This window comes from Sminthopsis crassicaudata, chromosome 1 (genome assembly GCF_048593235.1).
Source record: "Sminthopsis crassicaudata isolate SCR6 chromosome 1, ASM4859323v1, whole genome shotgun sequence".
NCBI classification, from domain to species: domain Eukaryota; kingdom Metazoa; phylum Chordata; class Mammalia; order Dasyuromorphia; family Dasyuridae; genus Sminthopsis; species Sminthopsis crassicaudata.
The window spans coordinates 408228493-408249843 of NC_133617.1; the positions used below are offsets into that span (position 1 = coordinate 408228493).

At 34.9% G+C, this 21351-nt stretch overlaps 1 protein-coding gene across 2 annotated transcripts in view; it reads right to left on the bottom strand.

The window, feature by feature from the left end:
• The window catches only part of LOC141550000 (guanine nucleotide-binding protein G(q) subunit alpha), a 396434-nt gene that overhangs the window by 90078 nt on the left and 285005 nt on the right, over positions 1-21351 (bottom strand). For both annotated transcript variants that reach the window (XM_074280106.1, XM_074280107.1), the window contains exon 4: positions 1559-1687. In XM_074280106.1, the coding sequence (XP_074136207.1) occupies positions 1559-1687 (129 nt within the window). The remainder of the gene's footprint in view (positions 1-1558; positions 1688-21351) is intronic.

Sequence of the window (21351 nt, forward strand, 5' to 3'; positions counted from 1 at the left end):
TTAGGTCTATGTAGAATACTGTAAATGTTAAAACACTTCTCTATTATCTCAACCTGGGGAAAAAAAAACAAATGAAAAACAACTATTAGGTGCTTATATCTGAACCAGAGTAGGTTTTTCATCCCACATAATTTATTTCCAGATCAATTGTACAAAAAAACTATTGTTGGTGGCATCTCATTGTCCTTGTTACACATTACATTCTCTAGAACAGAATCATGTTACTAAAAATGCTTTGATAGATCAATTTGTGAAATGTGAAATAAAGAATAATCTGGATTGATGATCAATCAGTTCACATATGCCAAGTGCCTTAAAGATCAAAATTTCCATTTTTAAATTTGTTTTTTGAAAATTTTATTTTTTTCTCAAAATCTTTCATGACATGAACTAATAATTAAAACATAGATATTAAAGCACAGATCTTTAAAATGCAAGACCAAGAAGCTATTCCATTTGGTCATTGTTTTACTGGCATGACTCTTCTAGCAACTAATGGTAACCATGAGACATAAGGTAAAAATTAATTTAAAAAGAGCAGGTCCTAGACTGGTATAGGATGATAAAAGACCTGACTGATCTTAATTAGCCTATATTTTCTTTTTAGGTACACTGGCAGAGTATACATCCACAGGGAACTTTATATATTCTTGCTCAGACACATATTCAAGGTGACAAATTACTACAGATAACAGCTCTTCATTTTTCAAAGTATAATGAGAGTTGGATTCTAATTAGGAGTATAATCAAATGACTATAGAAGAAGAGATTAAACAGAGCTATATCTACATAGCTTATTTTCTCCTTACTTTTGGGAAAAACCCACATGATATTATTTTAAAATTATCATCGGTCAAAAAACATCGATGGGTGGCAGTTTATTTCTCATTTGCTTTGTAACATGAGGCCAACTAATCCCTATCAGTCAACAAATGTAATGTACATTTAAAAATATTCAACTTTATAAATAAATGTTTTTTTAAAAGTTATTTGATTAGTAGTCAAAAATCCTGCATGTGGTAGAAGTTAATTGAAAGCCAATATGAAAATCTCTGTAACATACAATTTTTCCTTTTAATAGCCTCATAAAAGCATCAAACACAGCTTATGTACTTCCAATAATGGGCAAGTTGCTCAACAGCTAATATGAATTTATATAAGAACAGAATCAATATTTATCCAATTGAGTTTAATTCCACTTCCTACAAACATAAACTTTCTTCTATTTCTCCCTTCATGGAGGTATCCAATAAACCATGAGGTTGTTTTAATCAAGATTATCTTTGTCAAAAGTCCTGTATTTGGTAACAGAAATAAAGTTGAGGAAAGCCAATATGAAAATCTTTATAAACAAAATTTTCTCTATTGACAGATTAATAAAGCAAAGTAAAAAAGAAAAGATTATTTTAATTACCAGAATCATAATGATAATTAAAGGACAGTTTAAAATAAATTCACAGTTAGACCTACACAAGCTTTCATTTTCATTTTCATTTTACAAATTTTCATTGTACACATGACATAATTAGAAAATGGGTTTTAGGGACTAGATTACTACCTGAAAATGACGCTTTGTAAATCAAAGGGATATTCAATGATCCCTGTAGTGGGGACTCGAACTCTAAGGACATCTTGTTGAGTAGGCAAATAGGCAGGATCTGCTACACGGTCCAAGTCGTTAAGATAGCTACAGGTGGGAAGAAACAATAGTGATATCAATGACACCATAATACCAAATTCTATTAAGAGAAAGGGTGGGAAGACAAAGATGGGAGGAAGAAAAAAATGAAGAGAGAGCTGAGAAGAAAGAAGGGATATCTGAGAAGTATAAAGGAAAGAAAAAACTTGCAGTTATTAGGAGGATAAATAATACAGTTTGTAATTACCCAGTTTTCATATTTTGTCTCCTTCCTCTTGTCACCTTTGGACTATTTTATTACTTATTGGGACAAATTCAGATGTGATTCAAGGAGGAGAGGAAACAGGAAATTAAAATGAAATCACCTCACTTCTTTGCTAGTTAGCAGCTCTGGTAGGGGGTTGGGATGCAGAAGAAGATAAAGCTAATGTGTTTTTTGGATTATTTGTGGATTTCATCTATAATTGTTATTTTCACCACTGATTGCGAAAGTTGACAAAACTGAATGAATACTAGCTAGTCTATCTGCAGGATACTAGAGTAATTTCCTTTGGATAAACCTTATTATCTCCCAAAAGGACACAAATTCTTAATTCAATATTCTCTAATGTAAAAGTTGCTCTTCATGTAAAACTGGATACTTAAGAAAACACACTGTTGATATGAAACTCTTAGGATAGCAGCTAATATACTTATAGCACTGTAATGAATCCTTTTGGGACAGAAGCATCATCTAGTGGAATTCATTTGATTCTATGACCCCTCCATGTTTCTTCTACATACTCCAAAGTGCTCTATTATATACATTTATTAAATTAAAATGAATGAAAATTAATTGTAAATTAAATTAAATTGAGTTTTAAAGGATATCACTTGTTATAACTGGAGGTATTCTGAGGAAGTACAAAATACAGGTACACCATTCTAAATGGTACCTAAGTAACTCCAAAATTAATATAATTTTCTTAGGTCCTAGGAAGACAATGATGCATTTAGATTGTCTTTTTCTTTTTGAAGAGGTCACTTTCCCCCCACAGTTCCTGGATGTGGGCTCTAAAATTTTAAGATTCATAATTTTAAAATACTTAACTTATTTTGGAAATTAAGGAAATGTGTTTAGAAAAATTGCACATTTTAAAATCTATATTGGATTACTTGTTGTCTAGGAGAGGGGGAGGAGGAAGGGAGAAACATTTGGAACACAAGGTTTTGCAAGGGTGGATGTTGAAAACTATCTTTGCATAGCAAGTATTTTGAGATGTAAAAAAAAAAATCAAAACTATTATTTTAAAAAAGAAAATCACAAATAAGTCTTAAACCAAAAACAGAATAGCTAAAACCAATAAACAAACCCTAGTGATTTGAGATTTAGAATAGAAAGAACTACAAGTCCTTTCAAGTTATGGAAGTAAAATACATAAATAATACCAGTGAAAATACTATGGACATTGAGCTGTCTTATAAAGAATTTTTAATCTCTACACAGAAACATAGTTTTAGTATAGCTTTTATAGCTATCACATTGCTTTCCTCTCTTCCCTCCCGCCCATATTCATGAAATTGTTTGGGAATGAGTAGAGGAATGATATAAATCCTTAAATACTCTTCTGTTTTGCAGTATCATATCTTGAAGCATTAAGAATCTGTCAACTCACAGAATTCGGAGATTGAAAGAGATTTTAAAAGACACCCTCATCAGAGGATTTTAGATCTTAGATTTGGAAGGGATCATTATCAATCCCTAAGTCCATCTTAGTTTATAGATGAAAAATAAAAGCCCAGAAAAATCAGGCAACTTGCTCAAATGAAATCTATATTAAATGACATTCTTGGAATAAGGATCATATCCTTTTTGCAGTATGGAAATTCTTAATATATTTTTACTTGCTAAGAAGATTTTAAAGTGTTCCATTAAAGCATTACACTTACTTTCTGATCAACTTCAGTCCCTCAAAGGAAGGAATAAGTTCCTATTAATGAAAGAATAAGACTGGACCTGGGTTTCATTTCCACAGAGAAATCTAAGATATGAAAACTCTACTAACTCAGACTTCTCTGCAACTTAACAATAAAGTTCCAAAGGCACTAAAAGGTTAAATGACTTGTTCAGGATCACATGATAGTATCTGTCAGGGGTAGGACTTAAACTGGGGTCTTCCTTGCTCCTAGGCTAACTCTTTAGCCACTATAACACAGGTGCTTCTCTGACTACAGAGGGGAAAGAAAATAATCCTTTTTGTTTTTATTCATTCATTTAGTTGTGTGAGGCAATTAAGTGACTTCTTCAGGGTCACATAGCTAGGAAGCATTAAGTGTCTGGATCTGAATTCAGGTTCTCCTGAATTCTCCCGGGCTGGTGCTCTATCCACTGCACTACTTAGCTACTCCAATGAGATCCCCTTTTTGAAATCCATTATTCATAGGGAGCACTCTCTAAATGTATAAGTTATAGAGAAGTTGTAGAGACAGGATCCTCATGGGGACAGATCCAGGTTTCCCTATACTTTTGGAAATCATAGATCCAATCTTCTATAGCAGGGGTTCTCAATCTACGGCCTGCGGCCCAGATACGGCCTGCTGAGGACGTTTTTGCTGTCCTCTGGGTTATGGCAAATGGGCTGAGGGGCGGAGACAGAGTGTGAGTTTTTGTTTTTACTCTAGTCCGGCCCTCCAACAGTCTGAGGGACAGTGAACTGGCCTCCTATTTAAAAAGTTTGAGGACCACTGTTCTACAGTATCATTCAATGACTTCTCCTAGGCAACTAATTATTATTCTTTTGGGTCTAACCTCGAACAAGTGAATGTTTCTTAAGATAGCAGTTTATACTCCTCTGATTACTTTGAAGCAGTATAATTCCTTTAAATATGAGAGCAAATGGAGATTTCAGATGGGGAGGGAGGATAGGAAATAGGGTGAAAGAAATGTAAGGGTAGAGATGGCACTTTAGATTTGGAACAATGGGCACTGTCTCAGAATGTGGTCTTTATGTATTGATAGGTATAACTGGGACACAGTATTTGGTTTTGAAGATTTTCCAAAGTATATGACATAGATTCCCTTTAAGCACAAAAGTCAATCAATTAATAATCTATTAAGCAAATACTATACTAAGGAATTGTACAAAAAGAGGCAAAAGTAATCCCTGTCCTCAAGGAGTTTCTCTTCTAATTCCTATGCTTCTCAGTAGCTAGGGTTTTTCTCACATGTCACATTTACAAAGTGGACAAAAATATGAGTCACAGTATTAATAGATTTAGAAAACCTGAGAAATTTTCCAGTTTTTCATGTGTTGATTTTATTTTGAAAAGCTAAAACAAAAATCCATTTTGAAACCTGTGCTGCATATATTCAGCTACATACTGTACAAAGAACAAGCCTGTCAGAAATTAAATAAATTTGAAATTATACTGGAAAGTTTACACTGAAATCTATTTGCTACAATGGATAATCAATGGTTACTTACTTAACTTATTACACTGGGAACTACTGTTACATCTGGGATGTTGAGTTTTTTGAAAAGCAAGAATTCTTTTTGTGGTGAGCAAAAAGCTTGACATTAAATTTCTTTTTTAAAAAACAAATGTTTTATTGTTGTTCTATTTAAAAACATTATTGTCACATCTCAAAGAGTGTTTCTATCTATCTTTCTCACTAAGCCTTCAATAAAATCCTTCCTTATAACAAAGAAGCACAGTTAGATATAACAAATCGATACATCAACCAGGTCTGACAAGGTTCATTTTGCAGGTAGAGTTCACTACTTTGTTGCTTAAAGAAGGGAAGTAAGTTTTGCTATTAGTCTTTTGAAATCAAAACTGATTACTGCACTAATGAGGGAGTCTTGACATATTTCAATGTTGTTTTACCTGATATTCTTTGGTCATTGGTTAAATCATTCTTTTGCTCCATGAACTTGTGTATTCATGCACTGACTTAGTTTCACAAAGACTCTACTAATATGTGAATCCACAGACTACCCTTTGATACTCCTCTTTTAACAAGCAATGATATTCAATTGTGCATGGGATTTACAGAAGAAAAGCACATTAAGTGGGGCATCATTTTGTCACAGTGAAGCCTGGGAATCTTGGTCAATCTCAATCTCAGCTCAGTAAGAGAAAATGCATTCCTAAGGAACATGGATTTATACATGGTACCTGATTTTAATTCCTGACTTTAAATAAATAAATAAAAATAAAATAAATCATGCCTATCTATAAATATGAAATCATGATTTAAGTCATCTGTCTGTCTGAGACGTTCCAAAATGTAAAGGACCAATTTGCAAGAAACCTAATTTTTTTTCCCTCCTGCATCTCGGTAGGATAGCAGAGTAGCTGTCTGACCTATGAAATACTGAACAACATACAAATTTGATAAAAGTTCAGCCCTCTAGGTCTTTTAACATGAAAATTTTATATTCAACACTCTAGGTCTTTTAACAATGCTTTGGTATTTGGGAAGTGTGCTAAAAGAATGTGTGATTATAGTCTTAACCTCCTTTAAAGATCTCTGACTTAATACTTGAAGGAGCTATAATTTTGTCAATGGAGGGAACTCCTGGTATAAAAAAAAGAACTATTTCACCAAGACAATTGCTCATCTATAACTTAGTTGTTTAATTCTAAGGAGTCATGTAGAGTTCAAATGGCTTGCCCAGATTCACAAGGCAATAGGTGGAACAAATACCTTTCAGACTCCAAGACCAAATCATTGTGCTGTTCCATAAACTTAATATCCCTCTTAGAACTAAATTTGCAGACAGCTGGCAAAGTAATACCCTAGAATAGATACTTAGTATTTAATAAAATAAATCCAAACATCAAATGAACAAATAAAATATATTTTGTTTTAGTTGGGTAATTTAGTTGTATACTTCATAAGCCTTTGGGCAAGTCCTCAGATTCCTGACAAAAACATTTTTTTCTTCAACTGGATGATCACCCTATGTGTTTTCAGATATAGTGCAATTATATGTCCATAAAGAGGCAAATAAATTTAGTATTTAAAATAGGATTCCAGTCTAATATGTCAAAAGAGAACATCTCTACATTCTAATTATATAATGGTCTTTTGTAAAAAGTGAGAATCCAGAGGCTTCCATTCACAATACCTCATCACAAGATTTCATTGTAATTGTGAAAACAATCTAGAAGTGTGACAGAAGGATTTAGAAATCCATTTTCAGGTGTCCTGATTGGTGAGTTAAAACAAACTCACCTAACCCACTCTATCTAGCCAAGCCCCAGACCATATTTCACATTCCATTCAGTTAGGGCCCACTCGTGCATTTCATTCCCAGTCTCCTGCCATATGTGTACTGACCTCCCTGCTTCTCCCTTTCCTTTTCTATCTCTTTCTCTGGAAACAGTAATCTGAAAACTACAATTGTCATTGCAAAGGCATTGACAATCCAATCCATTTTCCCCAGATGAAAAACTCCCTGTTGCCTTCCAAAATGTTAGCTTCTGAGATATGAGAACAATCTTGCTTTGGTATTTATATTCTCAGCACCTTAACAACTAATGCATGATATATGCTTGATACTTTTTTATACTTGATACATTTTAAAAATACAAATACTTGATACATTTTTAAAAATTAATTGAAGGATATGAAAATCTATTTAGGATACAAATTTTGGTTTTTGGTCATTCACAAATTGAATGATATAGCTCCAATGAATTAAGAATTGATTTTCTGATCTTACTACAAGTTGAAGTTCTCCCATTTTACAACATATCCCTAGTGCATTTTGTTGTTGCTAAGTTGTTTCAATCATGTCTGACTATTTATGACCCCATTTGGGGTTTTCTTGGCAAAGATAATGGAGTGATTTACTATTTTTCTCTCCAGATTATTTTAATGATGAAGAAACTGAGGCAGAGTGAAGGGTTATGCAGCCAGTGCCTGAGGTTGGATTTTTACTCAGACCTTTCTGATTTCAGGCCCAGTACTCTGTCCATTATGCCTCCCAGCCATCTTTATATGCCAGGTACACAGCAAGTGCTTAATAAATGCTGGATAATTAAGTGACAATCCTGGTAGGGTTAGAGTTAACAACTTTTCATCCCACAGAGTGTTTTCTTCCATCTGTGTTTTTGCATGCCCTTTGAAAAAGACAGAGAACTCCTGTTTCATAGAATGAACTCTATTGCCCATTTCTCCAGGAGAGAGATAAAATGTATGTAGCTCATGTTTACAACACATCCTACTCTGCTGGAGAGACAAGAGAGAGGGAGTGTATCTGTTTCATTTGTCACATTCTGAGAAAGATACACGAGTTACAATCTCTTAACCTTATTGTACTCATTCATTATTTTGTAAGCCCTGAACAAAATAAAGGCTGCTATGGGAGAGAAGGAAGGGAGATGGCATAGATTATTCCATTCATTTAACCTTTTAAAAAAAATCACCCAGGTTTGAACAAATTTATATCACAGAGTAAATTCACAAAGTTAATTATAGCTATAATTTGTTTTTTAAAAATGACTCCCAGTGGCTGCTAAGGTCATTCTCAGGGGGTTGCTATGGTGACAGGCACAAGGTACATTACCAAGGCGATGTATGTGTAACAAATGGTTGGCAGAAGCTCTTTCCTGACATCGGGAAGCAATGGCTAACATGGCACATGTGAAACATATTACTAGGATAACCGACAGCTTCATGATCAATGCCAGAATATAGAAGTCTTAAAACTACCCCCTCCAAAAAAAAAAATTCTTCAGCATAAAATATCACCTAATGCTGCTTTTTAAAAAAGTCACAATTCTTTATTAAAAAAATAAAGTTGGGGAAAATGTGATAGTTGTTCATCATTAAAAGAGGGATGAGATGCTTGGGTTGATTCCAGCATGGCATGGAAGAACTGGAATTTGTAGGTCTCCCTTCTCCAGTATGAACAACTACAAAAGGGCTATTATATGCCTGTCTATGCAATGGCCTTTCACATGTCATTTCACTCTGTTTATGAGAGTAAGTAGTAATGTAATATCAAGGAAGAATTGTGTAAATGCTATACAAAAAGAGAGTAAGTAATCATAAGAAGGATGGCTAGAAAGGGAGGCAGGTTTGCCATGTAGTAGTTTTGAATGATAGACAACCCGTGTTGTCCATTAATAATTTCCTTACAATTGGAGGAAGGCTTACCAGTATATTAAATGCAGGAGTTATGGGAAAACCATAAGCAAAAGTTACCCAAGATGAGAAGGCATGGATAGATTTTGCTTAAGCTCAATATCTGGCAAATTATGATGGTGATAAAAAACATTAACTTCACTTAGCATTTACTACATGATAGGCACTGTGCTAAGCACCTTAAAATTATTATCTCATTTGATTCCTGGGGGGGTATTATTATGCCCATCTCACAGATGAGGAAACTGAGGCAAATAGAGATTAGGTGATTTACTAGAGTCAGACGCTGAATTCAGATCTTTCTGACTCTATCCACTGTGTCATCTACCTGTCCCTACAAAGTAGATGCTTAATAAATATTTATTGACTGATTAACTGATAGTGAACTGTAGCATTGCAAATTATATGCACTGAAGAACTAAAGTACTAAAACATGTGAGATTCATATTCCAAATGCAAACTTATGATAATAATAACACATATTATGTTAGGTTCTTACTAAGTGCTAATGAGATAATGAGATATTAGGTTCTTACTAAGTGCTAAGTCAGTACTTAACAATTCTCTAGTTCCGGCCTTTACTGGGAGTTTTACTTGTGAACTCCTGGGGAGGAGCTTGCATGCTTAGGAGGAGCAAGTTCATTGGTTGAAGTAATTTTTCCCAGAAGCCCTTGCGTTATCCCACACCCATTCTCTGGGAGGATAAAAGAGGGCGGCACTGGAGAGATAGAGAGTCTTGTCTGGACCAGACTTGAGGCGGCTCTCCGGAGGAAGAAGAAGTCTCTCCTCTAGACCAGAGAGCAATTGGCAGTTTCTGGAGACGACAGCATGTTACAAATAAGCATCTGAGGTCAAATTTGAACTCACCAAGAGGAGTCAAAGACCTCAAAGTCGGTTTGTTCTGATATTGTAGTCCTGGGGAGCTTAAGTCATAAAGGCTGTATCCAACTAAGAATTGATAGGTGCATAAAAAAATCATAAAGAAGAAGCACAGACTTCTTAAAAGCAATTTTTTAAAAGAGAGAAGAAACTAGGAAATATAAGACAAACGTTAGCAAGTGAAATACATTGTACTACAACTGGGATTTTAAAAAACCTATCAGAAAAAAAAATTAGGCATAATCCTCAGTCATAAAACCAAAAAGGAAAAAGTATCTCTGGGTGGCAAGAGGAAAAATAAATCTTTGGTAACATTTGGTTATCATAAAAAGATCAATAAATCATAAAATATCATAAAAAGATAAATAAAACAGAGTCTTAGACTAAAGAAATAACATAATCCAAAAAATGGAGGAATTCTCCAGCACCTGATGTTACCTCCATTATAGTATAGCTTTTTTACTCACATTACTAGTATGATATAAAGCTGAAGATATGGGACAGTTAAGAATTCTGTCAAGCTTCTTACACTTTAATTATTGAAAAGAAGGTTACAGAAACTAGGTTTGTTTTATTAAAAAAATTAAGAGGAGGCCTCATTGTGATAGTAATATTGTTAAGGGAATTAAAAAGCTAGATCACTCTTCTAGGCTTTAGGAATCATTATCAAAAGCATGGAAGCCAAGGAGAGAGCAGAAATCCAGTGATTTTTAAGAAACTATAGTTGAGACTGAGGAACCAAAAAGGGTCATTGGAAAAAAAGGGAGATAATTGATGTTAAAAATCCATTAACATAACAGTGGAATAAAGTTGCCACTAGAAAAGGAAGAGGTTCAAAGAGTCTCTTTTTTGCTTGCCTCATGCACTACACATCTAAGTCTATTGGCTGTTTTCAAATCTTTCACACCTGTTTGATGTGATCCCTGTTGCTGAGAGGCAACATAACCCTTTTATCTACTTGGTTAGTCATAAAAAGGTAAATCAACACATCTATTTTCATCTCATTCAAGAAGAAAATATATTTTGTGGAGGTGAAACAATTTTTTGATTCTCTATCAATTCTAAGTATCCAAATGATGGCAGGATTTTTAACTTTTGCCATAAATAGTTTTCATTTATTAAAAAAAGTGGAAATTAAAAACAGCAACAACAAAAACCAAACATAATAGTGGACTCTAATTCTTTTGTTTGTGTGGCTAGGAGGTATAGTGAATTGTGTTGAGCCTAAAACTAGGAAGATTTCAATTCAGAAATGGTTCAGATCTTGGACAAGTCCCATACTTCTGGTTGCCTCAGTTTCCTCAAATATAAAATGAAAGTAATAGCAGCATCTACCTTTCAGGGTTATTGTAAGGATCAAATCTGATCACTCAATCAATATATTTTTATTATAAGCTAGGCATTAGTGATACAAAGACATCCCTAGCTATGAAGTAACTTACATTCCATCTGGGGAAATAGCAGATACATACAAATATCCAAAATATACATATTAATTGGGAGCAAGACAGGTATTCATTACTGAGGGATCAGAAAAGGTCAGAGAGAGAAGGTGGCAGCTGAAGCCAGGATTCAGGGCTGCCAGAGTGATGAGGGAAAATACTCTATGAATGGGGAAAGCCTGTACAAAGGCAAGGAGAGAGAAAATGAAGTTTCATAGATGAATACTGTAACAGCAACTGGACTACTGGAGTCATGGATTTATAAAATTCATTTTTTGGTAGGCTATTAGAGCAAGATATAAAAGGTTTGAAATTCTAAACAGAAGAAGCAATAGGGGAGCATTGGAGGTTTTTGAATGAGGAGTGATGAGGTCATGAAAGGGGTACAGTTTCTAAGGGAAATATCACAGTAATACTAAGATCCCCTGACCTTAGAGCACTATTGTTTCAATAATCTGTATGCCAATGATTCTAAAGTCTTCTGGCCTTAGGAGAGTCCTACCAGCATTGCTGACTACAGTATAGATCATCTGCTGGTCAGTGATAACCAAGTTTGTGAGACAATAGTGAACAAACCACCCCTCAAACCTATCTATAAGCCCTAAAATTAGTAATAAAAGCTTTGGTTTCTCTTTATCATACAAATTCATCTTCTTTCTCTTGGTTCTTTGCTAAATTCTTTTGCAACTTAGCCCACTTCAAGTGACATTACAATTACAATAAATTTTGCCCCTTGATTTGGAGAAGGGTTCAAACCTGCAAATTCTTTTGAGATACCTCCTGACACTGGTCTATGATCCCAATCTTTGGAGTCTTCTGAACCTCAACATTTGGTGGCTTGTATGGGGAGAGTCTGATATCCCCTGGCTTCATCTCCTCCTTATCAAGTTAAGTTCCCCATTTTTTTCTCCCTCAGTCCTATAGCTAGGATATCCTAAGCAACTGGGAGAAGGCTAGTCTGGGTCTTCTTGGGTTCCACACTCAACAAATTTTCCTTGACTGGGGATGCCCAGACTTGGAATTCTTGCAATTTTTGGCAAAGTTCTTAAGGAATCTTTGCCACCTTTCCACCTTCTCAGGGATGCCAAAGAACATGTGGTACTATAAGATGGCTTTTGGCAAAGAAATTTTATGGCTTTTGGCAAAGATGGGACAATCTTCTTCCATGTCATTTTTGTCTGTGTCTGTCTCTGGGCTGAATGTCTGTGTCATGTTTGTTCTGTGAGCTAGATTTGCTACCTAGAAAGATTTAAAATGCAGTCAGCAAGAAAAAAGTTCTATGTTATCTTTAAAATGCTGGGAAAGATTTCTTAACATTCTTGATTCCCACCTTAAAAGAGAAAAAAAGCCTGAATCCTTCCTGTGGACCCTACCTCTGACCAAGCTGGAAGCTTCAGAAATAAAGGTAGGTGATTAAAATTATAGAACTGCTAAAATAACATTTTAGCAGATTCTCAAGGTTTTGAGAGCAATGATTAAAGAATTTTGCAATTAGTCATTTTAAGATTATAAGAAAAAAAATTCCTAAGACATTGGGGATAATTCCAGGAATTTACCCCATTCTAAAAGAAGGGAGTGAAAAAGAAAAAAAAAATAATAGATAACTAGCAATGTTTTGCTAACCCTTCCATGACTCCTATCTTGTCCAGAGTCCTCTTCTGTTCCATTGGGAAAGCACTCAGAAGGTATGAAAGGACCCTCTCCAAACTCTGATCACTCAGCAAGCTCCACTTCCTGGAGTCCTGAGTGTATCTCAGTAATGTGGATTGCTAACAATATCGATATAGCCCAAGTGCCCCTGTTTGCTAATCCTTCTCATCTCATATCAGATTAAGAAAAGAGAATGCTAAAGAACTGTAGGAAAACTCAAATTCTGCCTCACCTGTAAATATGGGGGGAGCAGCAATAACTGTGAGGACCCCATACAAACTTGCCCAAATACCTCCCCAACCCAGCTTGAAGGAGTGGGGAAAGGAGTTGGGGTAAGGCTCCATGGTCAGTAATACCTGAATTCTGGCACCTGAAACTACCATCAAAGGGAGAGCTTTGCACATCACCCTATTCTTCAGCAAGCTTTGTCTAGTACCTGCCTGGGAGGAATCCAGGTGCCCCTGACAGCATGCAACATGGCAGGTGAGGTGAAAAAGCCAATCTCTGCATTTGGTAAACCCATCATTCTCTGTTTCAGTTCTAAGTATGTATTATTACATATTAGTTATGTAATTTATGGCAAATTATTTTATCTCTGCCCAGTTTTCTGATTTGTAAAGAGATATAATAATGACTGTTGTTATTAAGATCACACAATTGCAAAAGTGCTTGAGTGTAAAACATATGCTATATGAATGTTAACTGCTTTATTGTATATAATTGTATAAACTTTACATGGGTTTTTAGATGTGACATACTTATGCCAGTGTTAAAATAAGTGCGTGTGTGTGTGTGTGTGTGTGTGTGTGTGTGTGTGTGTGTGTGTGTAAACTAAATTAAACAAATTCAACCAAATTAAGGCCTCCCTAGGACTAGGAAGATAATGCACAGAAGAAAAAGAGTTTCATTCCCTTTTTGCCCCTTTCCTCTTTCCCTGACTGCAGCAGGGATAAATGGATGAAGGGGTGAGAAGGAGAGAAAGAAAATCTACTCAGTTCAGTGAAATTTGTTATTTGAAACATAATAGTAAAAGCAGTTTTAAAGGAACCCTAATCAAAACCCACTAAAGGGATATGTAAATTGTAATCATTTACACTGACAGTGTTAACAAAAGATTTAAGAGTTTGAGAACTTTAGGAAAACAGAAAAGCAGTTCACTGTTATTTTTAAAACTCTGGCAACAAACAGCCTGCTTTTGGGTTATTCAGAGTCAGACTTAGGAGGGTCCTGTCAGTAAAAACTGGCATCTTAACCCTTTCCTGGCTCACAAAAGAGAAATGGTTTGTGTGAACTGGAAAATAACCAAATGGCAATTCAGTTTGTCTGGAATGTTTAATTAGAATTTAGGGACTCTCATGAACTAAAGTTGTCAGTTTTAAATTCTCCTACCAATTAACATGGACAGTTCTCCCCTCAAACCTGGTTCATTTCTCCCCACTCTCTCATGGAAAAATCCTGCCTCATATTTTATGGAAAAAAAATTGAGAGCATCACTGAGAGTTCTCTCTTCTACCTTCCATCTAATCCAGATTCCTTCTGCTACCATTTCCTCTTCTACATCCATCTCACAAGAAGAGGTAACTTCTCTTCATGCACAAGGAATGCCATTCCATCTCATTTTCTTTAGCAAATTGTCCCCTCTATTATGCTTACTTGTCTTAACTCTTTCTGTGTATACTATTTCACTGTTGCCATAAACATGTTCACATCTCCTCCAACCTTTAAAAAGATGAAAAACAAAATAAAACAAAACAAAACATTTCTCACTTGATCCAGCCATCTCTATTAGCTATTATCCCACATCTCTCTTCTCTTTTGTGGTTAAACTCTTTGAGATCTGTGCCCACAATAGTTGCCTCTACTTCCTTTCTTCTCATTCTCTTCATAACTCTATACAGTCTGGCTTCCAAATTCATCATTCAATGAAACTGCTTTGTCCAAAGTTACTAATGATCTCTTAGCTGATAAATCTAAAATCTTCCTCTTTGACCTCTTTGTAAGCTTTGGTACTCTTGATGACTTGATACTGTCTTCTTTTGAGATTTTTAAGACACTCTTACCTTGGTTCACCTGAACCTTTTACCCTACCTTCCTGACCACTCCTTCTTGGTTTCCTTTCTTGAATTTTTATTTAGATCATACCCACTAACTGTGGGTATCTCACAAGGTTCAGTCCTGATTTTTTTTCTTTTTCTTCCCATTAAAAGCACTGGATAGAATACTGAACCTGAGTTCAAATTTGGCCTCAGACAGCTATGTGACCCTTGGTAAGTTATTTAATCTTGGTTTGCCTAAGTTTCCCAACTGTAAGTAAGGATAACAATGGCATCCACATTGCAGGATTTTTTGAAGATTCAAATAAGATAATATTGGTTTGGCATAGTATATGGCACATAGCAGATTTTATATGTTTATTATTCTTCCCTCTCTTCTACATTAGATCGGATCAATTTTCAAGGATTCAATTATCATCTCTAGGTTAATTATTCTCAAATCTCTTATCTAGCGCTAATCTTTCAGCAGATCTTTAAATCTGTATCTTTACTTGGCTACTGGGATATGTCAAACCAGATATTCCATGAACATCTTAAACTAATATCTTCAGAATTGAATTCATTATTTTTCTGAATATATAGTCTCCTCTTCTGAATTTCCCTGTTACAACTGAAGGCACCAGTATACACCCAGGCACCCAGGCTCCTAACCTGTCATACTTTACTCTTCACTCTCTCACCACCCTAAAATCCAACTTATAGACAGGTTCAATTGATTTTTGCCTTATGAACATCTCTTGAACACACTCCCTTCCCTCTTCTGACACTATCACAACCCTTATACAGGCTTTTATAACCTCATTCCTGAATTACTCTAATAGCCATTTGATTGATCTCAAATCCTGCCTTAAGTCTTTTCCAACTGTCAAACGTTCATGAGCTGTCAAATCAATGCTCTTAAAACTCAGGTCTGGGGACCTGTCACTTCTCTACTCAATAAACTTCAATGGCTTCTATCACCTTCTATATAAAATATAAAATCCTTTGACATTTAAAGCCCATCATAATCTTGCCTCTCCCTCTTTTTTCAGTCTTGTAACACTTTAATAATCCCTGCATGTTTATTCTGGGATCTTGTGGCATTGGCCTTGATTTTCCCCACATAAATATACTTTATATCCTAATTCAATATTTTCGTTGGTTGTCCTCTCATGGCTGGAATTTTCTCTCTCCTCATTTCTACCTCTTAGGCTTCCTGGTTTCCATAAAGTCCCAGTGGAAATCTCACTTTCCACAAAACAGCCCCTCATGATCCCTCTAAATTCTAGTCCCCTCCCTCTGTTATTACCTTCCATTTATCCTACTTATACTTTGCACATAGTTTACCTGTTATTACCATTAGCCTGTGTGTTCCTTGACAGAGAAATTTTTTTTTTTTGGGGGGGAAAGGGAGCCTTTCTTGTATCCTCACCTAGTAGGTGCTTAATAAATGTTTACTGACTAACAAGATCATAGGTTGAAAACTGACAGTCTAAATCAGTCATCAAGTCTAATTCTCTCACTTTATAGAGGAATGACTGGAGACAGAAAAGGAAGCAATTTGTTCATGGTCACACAAAATAGGAGATGATAGAATTACGATTTGAACTCACATGTTCTCATTTTAAAGCTAGTTCTCTTTTCTCCATAGAATGTTCTCTCTCAAGTCTTTGGATTTGACACTCTTATAATTTAACAATAACATATTTCTATAGAACTTTAAGTTTTACAAAATGCAATCATGTGTGGTATTATATCCCTATTTTGCAGATGAAGAAAATTAGGCTTGAAGAAGGTTAGTGACTTACCTAAAATTTTATTTAAAATTTGTGCGAAAATTGGAACCTGGGTCACTGGAGAAATCCAAAATTATTCACTATACCAAAGGGGCTCCTTTAAGGATAGTAAGACAAGGAAATAATAAAAATAAAATAATACAAAGAAAATTATATGTGCCATAGGAGAGGTACAGAGAAGGCCTATAAAAGTTCAAAATGAGGGAGAGATTACATCCAAAAGGCAGACCATAGAAGCTTCACAATGAAGACTGAATTTGATAGAATTTTAGAGCATCAAGGAACCTTAGAGACCATCAAACCCAACCTCCTACTTTTTCACATAAGAAAACAAAAGCCAAGAGAAGCTTCAGGCTTTGCCTACTTTCAAACTTAAGTATTCTGACTTTCCCTTCTCAGGATTGTTTTCATCATGCCATTAATAAATGTTAAGGAAGAAAAGGATTTCAATGAGAGATTCAAAGGATGAACATTCCAGATCAAAAAAAGGAAGACCAATGGGCAAAAAAACCATTGACTTTTTTATTTAAAAATATCAAATGAAACATTGTGATTTATTAAAATTAGAGATAATTATAAAATAACAGAATGGAATTTATATCTCGGAGGACCAGAGACTTTCCCCCCTTCCCTCTGCTCCAGTGTCTTATATTTTGATTTACTTTCAATCTGAACTCCAGATAAGCATTTCAAAGAGAAGCATTAGAAGAAAATAACTTCAGTATGTATTTGCAATTGCCACAGTCAGAAAAAAAAAAAAAAGAGTAAATAGGTATACTGATAAATGACTGACATTATTAGATAATTTGCTATAGTTATAATGAAGCTACTTTAAAAGGAAATCCTGATTAGAAGTAGGAGATAATCTGATTCAGGCACACACAAAACCAAACAAAATAGAAAACCAGCCAAGAATATTCTCCCTAGGAGACCTTTGGCAACTGTGTCCCCTGCATTAGAATCATACATTAATTTGCTGGCCACAATGTGCTGTGTTCTTACAATAATGCTCCAAGAATGGAGGCACAAACAAACTGCCAAGTTGTAAGCATATGGCAAATCAATTGAACAAAAGCAAATCCAAGTGTTTTGCCATTATCTTCCACCCCTTTTTCTCCCTCCCAGGGAAGCCAGGTTAATGGATAAGATAAGGCACTGGCCTTGAAGTCAGGAGATCTGGGTTTCAGTCTTAGCTTTTGTTACTTGCTATGTGATTCTAAACAAGCCACACAGTTAACTTCACTTTTCTCAGTTATAAAGTGAGTATCAAAATATTTTTACTACCTACTTAACAAAAGTTATGAGAAGTATTTTGTAATCATTAAAATGCTATATATCAAGGTGAGTTGTTGAGAGGCAGCATGAGGTAAAAGACAAGCGGGTTTGAAATCAGGAAGATCCAGTTCATTTGAATCCCACTTCTGACAAATGGTGGCCATGACTCTTAGTAAATCAGTTAATCTCTTAGTGCTCTAAGAATCTCTCTAAGTCTAGAAGTTGCTGAGAAGGTACCAACTTATACTACTAGGAGTTTCCTCCATCAGTGAAATTACATGTCCAGTCTCTATTCCCATCAATATTGCTTATGACCAAGTGTACCTGATCTAAAGCTATATTATATAGCAGCAGTCACCAAAACCATTTGGTATTGGCTAAGAAATAGACCGGTAGATCAGTGGAACAGATTAGATACAAAGGACAAAAAAGGGTACATCTATAGCAATCTAATCTTTGACAAACCCAAAGATTCCAACATTAGGGATAAAAATTCATTATTCGGAAAAAACTGTTGGGAAAACTGGAAATTAGTATGGCAGAAATTAGATATGGATCCACACTTAACACCATATACCAAGATAAGATCAAAATGGGTCCATGATTTAGGCATAAAGAGGGAGATAATAAATAGATTAGAGGAACAGAGGATAATCTACCTCTCAGACTTGTGGAGGAGGAAGGAATTTATGACCAGAGGAGAACTAGAGATCATTATTGATCACAAAATAGAAGATTTTGATTACATCAAACTAAAAAGTTTCTGTACAAATAATACTAATGCAAACAAGATTAGAAGGGAAGTAACAAATTGGGAAAATATTTTTAAAAACAAAGGTTCTGACAAAGGTCTCATTTCCAAAATATATAGAGAACTGACCATAATTTATAAGAAACCAAACCATTCTCCAATTGATAAATGGGCAAAGGATATGAACAGACAATTCTCAGAGGAAGAAATTGAAACTATATCCACTCACATGAAAGAGTGTTCCAAATCACTACTGATCAGAGAAATGCAAATTAAGACCACTCTGAGATACCACTACACACCTGTCAGATTGGCTAAGATGACAGGAACAAATAATGACAAATGTTGGAGGGGATGTGGGGAAATTGGGACACTAATACATTGCTGGTGGAGTTGTGAAAGAATCCAGCCATTCTGGAGAGCAATCTGGAATTATGCCCAAAAAGTTATCAAACTGTGCATACCCTTTGACCCAGCAGCGCTACTACTGGGATTATATCCCAAAGAAATACTAAAGAGCGGAAAGAGACATATATGTGCCAAAATGTTTGTGGCAGCTCTTTTTGTTGTAGCTAGAAACTGGAAGATGAATGGATGTCCATCAGTTGGAGAATGGTTGGGTAAATTGTGGTATATGAAAGTTATGGAATATTATTGCTCAGTAAGAAATGACCAGCAGGAGGAATACAGAGAGGGTTGGAGAGACTTAAATCAACTGATGCTGAGTGAAATGAGCAGAACCAGAAGATCACTGTATACTTCAACAACGATACTGTATGAGGATGTATTCTGATGGAAGTGGAAATCTTCAACATAAAGAAGATCCAACTCACTTCCAGTTGATCAATGATGGACAGAGGTAGATACACCCAGAGAAGAAACACTGGGAGGGGAATGTAAATTGTTAGCACTAATATCTGTCTGCCCAGGTTGCATGTACCTTCGGATTCTAATGTTTATTGTGCAACAAGAAAATTATATTCACACAAAAAAAAAAAAAAAAAAATATTGCTTATGACCATTCTTTTCTAACAATGTGAGTTGAAATTGCTTGATAACTTTACCACTTTGCTCTCCTAAAATGACTGATAGCATATTTAAAGATATTAAGCATATTTAAGAATAAAAATGTTGTAATCTAGACTAAAAATGGAATAAGTACACCACATCTGGTACTCATCTGAATTGTCCATGGAAGACAAATGTACAATTCTAAACTTTTGACTGGCTTATAAGTACAAATCTAGAATGATTCTTAGAAAACAACTTCTACGAGATATCAGACAATGGATAAAAATAGTCAAAATAAACAATAGTTTCTTATATTATTGGTACCTTTTTATATGTTATTGGTATTTTCTTTAGCTAAATTCACCTTGGCTACTTTTTTATGTTCAAGTAATCACTACTAATTTACTGTGCTGTGGTTCAATTGGTTTAGTTATATTCAGCTCTTTGTAACCCCATTTAGGGTTTTCTTGGCAAAGATATTGAAGAGGTTTTCCATTTTCTTCTCCAGTTTATTTTACAGATGAGAAAAGAAGGTAAATAAGATTAGTTGTCAGGCTATAAGTGTCTGGGACCAGATTTGAACTCAACAGGATGAATCTTCCTAACTTCTAAGTCCATTACTCTTTGCACTATGGCATCACCTACTTGCTTTATTGTACCTTGATTAGCTCTAATTATAAGGTTGTTTGCTTTTCTTTACAAGATCCCATTCATAGATGGTTCCAATCTGTTCTCAATCATATGGTTTCTATCTTTACACTGCCTCTTGTTCGCAATATTTTTTTCTGAATTCGTATAGATTTTTCACTACTTTTTGGCCAGATTATTTCAACCTGTTTTTAATTCTTATTAATTAAAGACCTTAGACTTCATGTTAATACTGAGATACGAAATAATGGATTCTTTGAAACTTTCCAGAATTTCAAGAGATGTATGTGTTTTCAAGAACAAATCAAAGCTAATACTATTCTTCAATTTATTTGGTACCACTTATCTAATTAATGAGTTAGCCAATTTTCTTTCACCTACTCTTGGACCATTTCACACCTTTATTACCATCAGAAAGTGGATAATCAAGAACAGGAGAAACTCAAATCAGTTTACTTTTTTTTTTTTTTTCTTTACAAGTAACTACAAAGAAAGGTTTTTCAAGGAAGAAACCTGAAACTATGGGTCAAATGAAGTTTCTGAAATATCTGTGGATTTTACCCCTACAAATATGGATACAACTTTCAAGCTGTTAACTGCAAGCTTTCTAACTCCTCTCCTACCTCAAATTTCCTTTTAAAACCCATGGGCATAAAAAGCCCCTACAGACAACTTAGATAAGGAATAATGATTTTCAAGTACATGTTCAGTGATCCCTAAAAGTTCTGATCAGAAAGATTTAAGCAGATAGAAATTTATATTCTGGCTTTAAAGCTCTGCCAAAGTTAAACGGATTCTTCAAGAATGTCATTTGCATCATCCTGAAATCATATAGCTTGTCTATAGTTTCAGAAGTGAAAGAACTGCCTATGTGTGCATTCCTTTTGTGTTTGTTAATTAAATAATCTGTATTCACTATGATCCAAAGTAGAACTTCAGCTGAGAGAGGTTTAACTCTGACTTCCCTGACAACAAAAAATTCAGAATGGTAATTTAATCACATTATTTGGTATTTGGAAAATCAACCCAATTTTTTTTTTTATTTTCAGCCATATTATTAGCCAATTCATATTGTCACACAATAAGTTT